Source organism: Aythya ferina (genome assembly GCF_964211825.1).
Source record: "Aythya ferina genome assembly, chromosome: 2".
Classification (NCBI taxonomy): domain Eukaryota; kingdom Metazoa; phylum Chordata; class Aves; order Anseriformes; family Anatidae; genus Aythya; species Aythya ferina.
In genome coordinates this window covers 49428096-49440368 of record NC_140297.1, presented here as the reverse complement: position 1 = coordinate 49440368, position 12273 = coordinate 49428096, and the positions used below count along the sequence as shown (strand labels likewise).

General features: G+C 38.6%; 1 protein-coding gene across 1 annotated transcript in view; it reads right to left on the bottom strand.

Moving 5' to 3' along the window:
- DCDC2 (doublecortin domain containing 2) overlaps positions 1-12273 on the bottom strand; it is a 62388-nt gene extending 50115 nt beyond the window's left edge. The window contains 2 exon segments of the mRNA XM_084509401.1: positions 8154-8205; positions 11538-12273. Of these exon segments, the coding sequence (XP_084365527.1) occupies positions 8154-8205; positions 11538-11830 (345 nt within the window). The 5' untranslated portion in view covers positions 11831-12273.

Genomic DNA, 12273 nt, shown 5'->3' with positions numbered 1-12273 from the left:
AGAAAAATGAGAAGTATGTCACTCAGTCTCCTACGAGCAGCAGAAGAAATCAAGCTGTTTAGATGTGAACTTCCGAGAGGGTTTTTATACTGGCATAGAATTATAAAGTGGACCTTTATGCACAGTTTCTTTCCAGACGTGAATATTCTGTATACAGTAATTTAAAGTACCACAATAAAGTATCACAATATTTATTTGTTTCTTTCTGTTAGGAAAAAAAATTCATTTCCATGAGTATGGCATCAAACGGTTGTAGCTTTCACACACTGGGATCATTTCTAAGGTATTTATTAGACAGCATTCTACTCATCCATCATTGGTGAGGCCACATGTGGATTACTGTGTCCAGCTCTTGGCCCCCCAGTACAAGAGAGACACATGGACGTACCAGAAAGAGTCCAATGGAGAGTCACTACAATGCTCAAGGGACCAGAGCACCTCTCCTTTAAGGAGAGGCTGAGAGAGCTGGGACTGGAGTTCAGCCTGGAGAAGAGAAGGCTCTTATCAGGGGGATCTTATCAATGTCTATAAATACCTGAGGGGAGGGGATGAGGAAGATGGAACCAGGCTTTTTTCTGTGGTGCCTACTGACAGAGCTACAGGCAGTGGGCACAAACTGCAGAACAGGAAGTTCCATCAAACATTGGGAAGCATTTTGCAGTACGGATGACTGAGCACTGGAATAGATTCCTCAGAGAGGCTGTGGAGTCTCCCTCCCTGGAGATCTTCAAAAGGCATTTGGACGTGTTCCTGGGCAACCTGCTCTAGGTGTCCCTGCTTGAGCAGGGGGTTGGATCAGATGGCCTCCAGAGGTCCTTTCTAACCTTAACCATTCTGTGATTTCCAGGCACTCTACCCTCAGAAAATTATATCCTGTACAGAGAAAATACGGATGAAGCATTTCTCATTGACAGGTAAAAATTAAAATGAATCAAGAGACCACTCACTGAAAAACAGTCACTTTTTCCCATGATTAGAAGTCTCGGATATGATAAATATTAGGTTTGAAATAAACAATAATTGCAAGTACTGAGATTTTTCATGAGAGCGTACTTAGAAAAATATACAAGTGTGTTAGAGACAAGGTATATCCAGCATTAATATATCAAAATCATTTGTGAGTCAAGACATTATAAACTTTAAAAATTCAATTTTTACAGATTCATGCAATTATATAATTGCCCACAGATGACTGGAGACTCCACTGTAGCAAGAAAAATGAACTTAATGGATACAGAAGAAATAATTGACCAAAATGATACTACAACAACATTTTAAAATGTGGAAGAACAGAGGGAAACAGAAATGACAACTCTTCAAAATATTTTTATAGCAACATCTCAGATGTATTTTAAGGAAAATTCTAATGACAAGTTCTGATCTGTCAAGTCTCAAACATGGTATTTTCCATTTCACCCTGCCCTGTCAAGGTGCCTGACTCTTCAGCTGACTCTGGACAGTGCTAGGGAGTCCTTCCTGATCCAGGATCCTACCAAGGACGGAGCATCTAAATGACCTAGAATGTGATCTGCTGATAAACTATGCCTACCCCATAAGATCCCATAGCTGATGTGCTACAGCTTGAGACTGTCAGCAGAAGGCACATTCTGCCAGTCACAATCTTGTTCTGCAGCCACATTTCATCAAAGGACCAGACACACTCTGTGAAGTCCCCTAGCAGGCAACATGCACTCCACTGCATGTTCTAGTACATGACTGTGTTATCCAGCATGTGATCAGCATGAGGGACTGACAGGCACTGCATCAGAAAAGGAAATGAAAAAGTTTCAAAATATTAAAGCACTTATTCACATCCTGGTAATTATCAAGCTGTTTCACTACAGAGGGATGTTCTGGGGTTGCACACAGATGCTAATACTCAGGCCATAAATGCATGAAAGTTTTGAGGAATCTTTACTAATCTTCTGAAAAATCGTTAGTGAGAATACTGATTGTTGTATTCTACAAATACTTCTCCAAATATGACCACATCTAAACCAGCCTATAAAAGAAGAATCTGCAAATGAAATAGAATAATGTAAGAGCAAAACATGCTTATGTAAGACAGTGAAAAAAGGATTGAAGCACAGGAAAAAAGTGATCAAGAAACAACTACTAAGTTTCAGGCAATAAAATTACAGAAGTATACCCAGGCTGATCATGCAAGAAATCTAGAGGTAGAAAGGTGGTGGGTTTCCCTGAACCCCATATGGGGCCGAATGCCATGCATCCCATGGTCCTGAAGGAATTGGCTGATGTAGTGGCCAAGCCTTTCTCTGTCATATTTGAAAAGTCCTTCCAGTCCAGCAAAGTCCCTGGTGACTGGAAGAAGGGAAACATCACTCCCATTTTTAAAAAGGATTGAAAGGAAGACCTGGGGAACTACAGATTGGTGAGCTTCACCTCTGTGCCTGGGAAGATCATGGAACAGATCCACTGGGAGGGGAGGAACTGGTGGAGGAGGAACCCTTCCAACCCAAGCCATTCTGTGTTTCTGTGAAAGGTAGGATAACTTCTGGTGGGTGGTTGGTAGAGAGACCCTAGTGCATCCCTCGCAACTGGGCCCCTGACATGCATCACTGAATCTGGCAGTCCAAGACCATGCATATACACAGTCACTTGTAATGCTAAAAAATGGTGCTCCAGAGTGAACCCACCACTCAAAGAAGGTAGTTAATGAGATCCTTCCTCAACTAGCCCAACACTTGCCAAACAGCTCTTAAAGTGCCAATTTTCATACTCACTGGCTATACTTACAGCTCCCAATCAGAGGGCGATAATGTTATAAATACACTATCAATAGGCAAACATGTTATAAAGTGTGGAGCATGATGTTTCCATAGCATTGTCCCAACTGCTTAAATATCATAAAAAACAATGGTGAACTTGGGGAAAGGAGTCTACATCATCCTTGTTTCTCTATAATATAGATCCAGATCTAGATATGGCTTATGTAGAGTAAGAAATATACATAAAGTTTTATTAAATATTTAAAAAAAAAATCTGGAATATGAATTGGTAAGAGAGATCCAAGTGAACAATGAATCCTGAGCTGCACAAAAGATATTTATGTTAGTGTTTGCTACACAATCACTTTGTCCTATAAGCCCAGGAGAAAAAATAAAGTGCAAACAAACAAACTAAAAAAGTCAGTGTTGTTACTACCTAAGAAAATCTGTCTGCTATCAACCAAGGGCAAATCTATCTATAGTAGCAATGCAGTAATGCAGATTAACACAGGCCTACTATAAATTTAGTAAATCAAATCTGTTTCATTATGTTTATTTGTTCTTCCTGTTGAAAGAGACTGGTTCTTTGATATCAAAGTACATCAATTCTTCCTAGGTGCCTTCAACTCTTTACTTTCATTGCAAAGATGGTTTATTTCAGTATGTTCAAAAAACTGTTGGTCATAAAAAGTCAGACAAAGAAAGGAGGTTTCAGATGCACACACATTTGTCTCAAACACGGAACTTAAAACAAATAGTTGCCCACAGAATCTGCAAATCCAAAAACCCAGTTTTACTCTTCAGCAGATTACCCACAAACCAGCCCCAAGGACAATTTATCTATTTGAGTGCCCAAGGAGGAACCATCTAGATTAGAGAGAGTGCCTAAAGAAATATCAATGTCCACTCTTTCTTAATACATTATAATTGGAAAATAATGTTCTGTACCTTTTACAAACAATTAAGCTTATAATAAGCAAATGGTAACTGTGTTGGTCCATACTTCCTCAGGAGATTTGTTAAATTCCTCAAGCACATCATTTAACATGTATTTACACTTGCAGATCACCTTCACTGCAAAACAAATCTCTCTTTCAAAACATGAAGACCAGTTGCCAAAAAACATGAAGGACAGATATATATCTGAATAATGTTTCTTATTAAAGTTTAAGCATGGGTTAAGATTAAATATTTTTACTACTTTCTCTATCAGTACTGTAACAATACAAAGTTTTGAGACATATTATTACAGCATTACGGTTCTGACGGGGGCCAAGAGCCTGGATGCCTCTGCACAAAATTTTCTCATGCTCATGGGCCACATGTCTTCTTTCATCCTTACTGTTGTCTCTGAAAGCAGGAGAAGGGAGAAATCCAAACTTACTATCACCACAATACCCTCCGAAAGTCTAAACTAAGATGGGATGTGACACTTCTGAGGGATTAGCTTGTTGCAGAAGCGACCAAAAGGAAATTGAAAATCAGACTTCTTGTAGAAAGCTTGCTTCAGACTTCCATGCAGACCAACTACCATAACAAGGTATAGTGCAAAAGATATGTTGTCACCTGTCTGATGGGCTAAACATCAAAACAGAAGGGAAAGAGTACCACTACCTCAGTAAGAAGTTTGAGCCTGAGAAAAATTTGCTCATACAGACAGCCTGTCTCTCTTTACCACTGATGCTCATTGCCTTATTTCTGATTTGTTCTTTTCTTTCTCCCTCTTCATTACCTGCAGCTCACCTTTCTGACTGTCACACACACTTCCATTCAAGTGAAGGTGCAGCACTGTGAAAACGAGCTGAGTGGCACGCTCAGGTTCTGGTGTTACAGCAGCATGAGAACTAAGGGGCTTTACCTTATCTGAGCACTGCTGCTAATGCTAAGTGGAGTAGAGTACAAATGGGCAAGGAAGTACCTAACAGTGGATACACCTGACAGTGGATGAAGTTAAAAGAACAAATGATGTGACTTTAAAATCCTACCAGCTCTAGAAGCATGCAGTAGGGTATAAGCTTGTGAAGACATACTTGACAGTTTCTCAAATGTTACTGAATCTAAGCTTATCTCAGAAATCCAGGAACCGAGAGAAGATGTTAATGTGAAACTAAACAACATGCAGATAGATGTTCTGAAATTAAAAGGATGTTGCAGGTTTTTGCTGTTCTAAACTCCTACCTTTCTTCTACACAGTTATCCATTTTCTCTTGAACTATTCTCTTCATCACATGCACTAAGTATGACAGCCTCAACAGCAAAAATGGAAACAAGGCTTCTATCCTCACAATCAAATGTTAATCAATAATCAAGTTGTTAAACAATATACTTATAAAGTAAATCAAAATATTTTTTTTTCTTTTTCTTTTTTTTTTCCAAAACCTACAGTATGCCAGCATGCCATCTCCCTTCCTGCCCTGGGTATGGCTCAAAAGTCTGCTGAAGTCAATGATCACTGAATTAGACATTCCCATGAAGAGAATCTATTGAAGCTCTTGCTGCTTAGAAATGTAATAAAAGTTAAGTACCATTTTCATGTGCTTTGCTCCTATGAAAGTACACCATTTACAGCAAGATGACAGAATGGCCCTCCCTCATTTTGTACTGATAGTGGTCTATACACAAAACTTGACAGAAAAGGACTATAAGTGCAAGTCCACAGCTGGCATAGATTAGTGAATAAAAATAACTATTTTTCCATCAGCTGAACATTTGACTTAGATACTTCAGTCATTTGCTGGCTTTAGACTGCTAAAGAATTAGATTTTAAGGCACTGGATTAAATAAACATATAATTGATATAAATATTATCAGACAATGACACGATTTCATTGAAGACTGCACTGAAGCCTGATTTGTATCAGTAGAGTGAATGAGGACTTCCTAAATATTTTTGAAGACACAACTCTAGTCAATGATTGAGCCTCACTACTGGTGAGGGATACATAGTACACTCTTTCCACCTCATTTTTCTTTGACCAAAGACAGCCCGTGAAGTCTGATGGTGATATCATAATGAGGCATTTTGTGGTATAGACTCTCTATAAATCTATCTGTTTAGACAAAATAAAATGTGCTTTCTCAAGCTATTTCAACACTGACTTATCTTACAGACAATCACATCTATTTGCATGTTCCACTTTTCGCATGAAATAGATTGATAATGCTTAATGAATTATTGTGTGACATCATTTGTTCATTGATGTATTGTAACAACAAACCTACATTAAAAAATTCTTGACCAAACCTTCCCCAAAGCTCCTCTTGTCATTTGTAAAGGATATTAAAAAAAAAAAAAAAAAAAAAGGCACTTATTTACTAGCTACAAGTTGTACATCCTTGTTACCACCAAACATGTCAAGTAAGGCAAAGGCAGAACCATGGTATTTGAGAAGCTCCAGCTAAAAATGAAGCATGGCATAACAGAGAGAACTAATACTGCTCTCATCAGAGGCAGAAGCCATTCCTAAATGTTAAATCTCATCACCTTACAGGAATGGACACTAAGGAATTAGTAAGCCTGCCCCCACCCTCTTAGCCCACCAGAACACTACGACTTAGATCCGAGCCACAAATTTTTCTGTACATTTATAATTTCAGAGAACTCCTCTTACTGAATTCACTAAAATAATTAACTTCTTTAAAGGTACCTGTTGCTGTGCTTGATGAACTGAACCATTATTTTTTTTTGTGTGTGTGTGTGTTGTGTTTTTTTTTTTTGTCACTCACACATACATTCTTTTTTTTTTTCTTCTAATGAAGCAAACAGGGAGGGTTTTATTTCTGAAATTCAATCTAAAATGATGCCTTATGAAAGCAAAAAAATCTTTGTGGGCTAAAATCAAAGATTCCCACAAGACTCCGTGGAAAATAATGATTTTTTGTTTGCTGATGCAAATCTGGCAGAATCAAAGAACAAAAATACAGCAATACTGCTACCCTAGTCCTAGAACACATATAGCTTTTTGATTTCAAAGTGAATGTTTGAAAAAAAAAAAGTAAAAAGAGAACTTGCATCCTCAAATCATTTTAACATAAATATATTTAGGTGTTTAAAACTTCTGTTACTAGCCCCCTGCATGTTCATTCCTAGAATTAAATCATTAGGGCATGAAAAAAAAATGTTATTCTTAGGCCCAGATAAAAATCTGTAGACCAGTACTATGTTTATTTCATTTTTAGGACTCTTCAAATAAATTAATTACATAAGTTAAACTTAATGTGGAGAGCTAAACTCTTCACAGAGACCATGAAGATTGGAAACATTACTCAAACAGGAGGAAATAAATCTGATATAACGGATGGCTTATACTGGTTTACTTCAAAGCCCTGAGATAGCCAAATGTGTTCAGAATACAAGAAGCACTGAATACAGAAGTAACAGAAGCCTCTCTTACTAAACATGCAACTGTAAATAATGGAAAGAACTTCTAAAACCACTTCTCTAAGTGGAAAGAATTTCTTTTATATTCAGAATCTCTGTATATGTATATACATATAATGTATGTATAACAAAATAATCCTCTGAGTCTGCTAATGATTTGCAGCAAAATAAACAGATTTAAAACTAGCCTTAAAGTAGCAAGCCTTGTGGTTATCCTGGTAAGTGGTAATATCAGAACTCGGTTAATGATCTTTCATGAAGACAACTACCTTCTCACCAAGGGGCATTTGGAATCAGTCACACTGCACACTATTAATGGGAGCACAAGACAGAAGAAATGGAAAAATTTATGAACTGATGCTTCTTGTCAGGCAGAAGCTGAAATTCAAATGTTTGTTGGAAACCATTGCTATTCTTCTATAGAATAAAAAATAATAATAATAATAAAAGTAAAAATAAGGAAGAGTTGTGTCTCAAAAACCCAAACTCACCAAGTTTTTTGAAACCTGCAGTTGTGTCATTAGTCATTGTGTAATACCATTTATACAAAACTGGTGAGCTTGGAAGATCATGGACTAGAACTAGTTAGAAATTTGCAACTGACACTGGCAGTGACTGGAAGAAACATTTCAACTAAGTGTGACTTTTCAGTCAAAAATGTCTCTTCTCCAGAGAAAATATTGTATTTTGAATAAAATTTCCTGGTCCAAAACCCTCAAAGTTCTAATTCCAACAAGCTTTTATGAATGAAAAAAAAAAAAAAAAGAAAAAAAACATTTATGACCAGTGACCCAGTGACAACAGTATGAATTTTTCTTTGCTGAAAGTTTATGAGTGGATGTGGCAATTCAGAAAGCTGAATGGAAGACAATCAGTTTATTATGTTCAGAGCAATCAGAGTAATAGTCATTGAAATATTATAGCCAGAATGCTAGATAAATATTTATGAACATAATAAATATATATTAAAAAGCAGGTGTAAATGCAGGCATGTCACTAATACTAACTTCAGGGTTATTTCCTAAATATTTCAGATATCCTACCTCATTGTTGACTTCAGCAGGTTTTTTCTTTGTTTCTCCTATGTCCAAATAGCTGTGGAAGGATAATATTATTGATTATTTACAGAAGCATCTAACTTACACAGTACAAATATTTTTACTTTTTTTTGGCACCAAAGCTCTTAGAATTTATCATGCCTCATTATAACACATATAGTAACTAATTCAAGATTTTAAAGGAGTGTTAATATAAAACTACAAGGTAGCAGTTATAAGAAGAATAAAAAGCTGGTAAACTAAAACCCGAAGATGATATTAAAAATACAGAGCTGGGTGAGGATCCATCCTGTCATTATAACATGTCCAACAAAAATAAGTCACTGCACAAAACCCAGAAGATGCTAAGAAAATTCCCAACCAGTAACAAGAAAAACATTTAACTCTGGGCCATTACAAAAGATGGGGAGAGATAACCATGTGACTTCACATCACTGGTGATTAGTACAGACTGTCAGTAACCTAGTTGTCAGAAAGAAGCTCACATAGTACTGTGAGATGGATCAATAAACCTCAGCATGATATCAATTTATCAGGATTTTCAAAGTCATCATCTTGCCTCTTAGTTGCTCACCCTAAGTCTGATATATTTAAAGCCTCTCTCCAGACTCAAGTTTAGCCAGGACATTGGCTAGGTTAAGAGGATCTGTACCACTTGCGTTTCAACATGACTTAGACACACCTGAAAACTATATATCCTGTTTTACTGCAGTTGTGATGAAATAATAGAATATTCACAATTATATTAGGAATTAACAAAAAACAAGACTGGACAAGAAAACAAAATGCATCTGTTTGAACATTACTGTACTCCATTAGAGTACATATTCCCACAAAAACACTGCATTAACACAAAAGTGACAATTAAAACACACTGCGATGGACTAGGAGTATGTTGTCAGTCCAAAGAAAAAGGAATTAAGTAAACCTTCAAGCATGAGTAACCCTGAAACTGGCCAACAGACAGGTACCCAGACCACACTAACTCCGTTCCCTTGTTGGAACTCTAAAAGCTTTGAGAGCTGGTCTTCTCATGAATTCAGCCTGCAGAACCTGCAGGCACATCGAGCTGTTTCTACTTCTCATAGCTGTCTCTGCTGTAGAATGCGACACCTCAGAAGTGTCTATCTACCTGTCTATCTCAAGATGTTAAAATTGATGGAGGTTCATGTGCTACAAGCGAAAGCAGTTAAGCTTAGAATTCACTGAGGACAGGGAAAAAATAAGATTCAGTTCTCAGCATAAGGCATCTGTGAAGAAACAAATGCACCACTTGAATTGGAACGATGGCAATTTCAGCTCTTGCTTTTCCTTGGGTATTCTCTCCTTTCTGTTATGCTCCCATGCATGGGTGCCACAAGTTGTCAATCCAAAGTTCAGCCCTGCTTAGTCTATCATAACAACAAATGAATCTGACAAGCATCACTGAAAAAAAAATAAATAAAAAAATTACAAACTTCTTGCTGCTGTAAAGCCAGAGTCAGATCCTTTATGACAGAAGCTCTGGTCTCCTACAGATGCAACTGCTTTATCTTTGCCCGTGACACATACAGAAACATACATTCATTTCTCTAATTCTTTCAATTTCTTCCAGAAAGCAATCCTTTCAACTGACCCCTCCTCTCCTCTAGCTAAGAAGTACCCCTAATTATCATTGTCTACAATCTAGTTAAGAACAAGTTCAACATTAAACAATCCAGCCTGCCTTAAATAATGCTTGTAAAAGCATTCCCTACTTTTACAGTACTAATTACATGTAAATACATACTAATAGTGAAGAACCCTAACTCTGAACACAAGAACAGAAAAGATCTTGAGTCATCCAGTTAATCCTACCCACAGCATAGGACTATCACATACTATCAAGGGATATATATCTAAAAGCCTGCTTTTACTGACTGCTTTAGGACAGCCTTTCTGAAGGTACTCTCTTCAGTGACCTTATATACTTCAGTATCCTGTTGCACGTTGCAATCATAAAAGTCCAAAAAGCTCTCACCACAACACTCTGATCATAAAATATGAAATGACAGAAATAAATGCCTTTTCCCACCAAAAATAAATCCAGGGCACTCACTTCTCTACACAGTGCATGCTAATGTCAAACACTTACTTACTTTTAGCCTGTCTCTTGAACATAAAACACATTTAGAGAGGTGAAACATGCTGACAATTAACAGCTTTAACCCATTCACAGGACCACAAAATTTAATACCAAAAGATACAGCGGTTCTTGAGTTGAGCACTGCATTTGACATGGAAGAGAGCAGAGTGGGAAAGGAGCTTATATTTAACCTGTCATACATCTTCTCTCTAACTTTGCCACTGAAGCCCAAGACACTTCAATAACTTTTTAGAAACAGTGACAAAAATGGTAAGACTGCCGACAGAAAACCTGTTCATTACACACAAAGCTTTATTCTGAAATGTCCCAAGCTTTCCAGAAAAATGCTACATGATCAAGACAGCACAGTTCTATAGAGCTGGTACTTTATCATACAAATTCCCAACCACCCCCCAGAAGAGGATTGCTAATTTTGAGATTATTTTGGAGCTGTACAAAAAACACACACAAATATTGAACAAAACTTGTAATTAGGCAGTTGAGACAACAAAATTCACTGCCAGAATTAAGAATCATTACTGATCATATTCAGAGCCACTCAGGAAACCACACATAAAAGCACAGATCTACTCTACAATGTTCTCCTAGTCAGTCACTAAAAAACAGAAAATATCAGTTTAATTTGTGTCTTTGTGTCTTCACAGGGAACACAAAGCAAAGTCATCTTTTAGAGAAGAGGAGGAGCTCAGCTATTGTGGTCATAAGAAAGCCAAATGAACAGAAATGGATGGAGATGTGGATAGTTTAGTAGAGTATTTTAGACTTCTGAAAAAAAAGCAAGAAAGGAAAAATTGGGAATTAAATTCCTGGGCTCATCAGCTTTGCCACAACTGTCAACACTCCACCTTTCTAGAGCTTTCTCCCTATTAACACTGAGCACAAACACTGACACTTATCCCTCCGTGAAGCACATCCATCACAGCAACATGCCAATACAGCATGACCTTCAGGGTAAAGGACTGCTTCTCCAATTCTATTACCATGTCAAGGGGATGGCACTCTGAGACTAATGATTATAGCAGGCTTTCTATGGCTCACCTCTGAAGCTCTTTTGCAGTATTTTCTGTCACAAATACCTAACTTTCCTTTTGGCTTGCAAAACAGCCTTTTAGTCTGTTTTGTGCAATGTCTAATAAAAGGGGTGCAGGGGATGGGGGGAGGTCTCAAGTATTGCCACAGTGCAAAATCCCAAATGCTGATTTTCAAGTCCCATATAAATCTTAAGTTAATTTTCAGCCACTCACTTCAGTTTCTTGAAGGCTTCCCTGCCACCAGCCACATACTGCTCTCCACTCTGAAGCTCCTCCAGCTGCCGGACACGATGCCCAGCCCGGGGGGTATAGATGTTACGCACGGCTCCAAAGGGTGCCTTCACCCCACCTGTCACTTCTTTCAGGAAGACCTCGAAGTTGGACACTTTCTTCTCATTGATGACAATGCGGCGCCCCGGGAAGAAAGGATCCCCGTTGCGATACACCAGCACACTCTTCACCATCGGCTGCGAGAGGAACGACCCCTTTGTGCCAGCACTAGTCATGCTTGGTGGCCCGGGACCTGCTGCGTAGCCAAATCCACCGTGGAGCACTGCCTGCACCTGTTTATTTGGGAGAGGGCTTCTGCCTGAGCACCCCTCTCAGCTCCACCCTGAGAACTGCCACAGCAGGGCCGCAGCAGGAGAGCCCACCTCCAGGAGGTAAAGGAGGGAGCCGGCAGCTGTGGGGAGGGATCTCAGCCTCCCCTGGGTTTCCAGCACGGCTCTGCTCTGCCTCTCAAAGTGCAGCTCCTCCTAGGCAACCAGGTCTTGCTACTCCCGGGTGCACAGGAGGTTCACACAGATTGCACTCACCCATCACAACAAAACATCACACGGAAGCGGATCCCAAACAGCAGGGAAATAATGGACTGGGGTAGCTGTGGACTCATAGCCCCCCAGGGTCTTTATCCTCTGGCTTTGCTGTCCCGGAAAGTGACTTGCCTCTA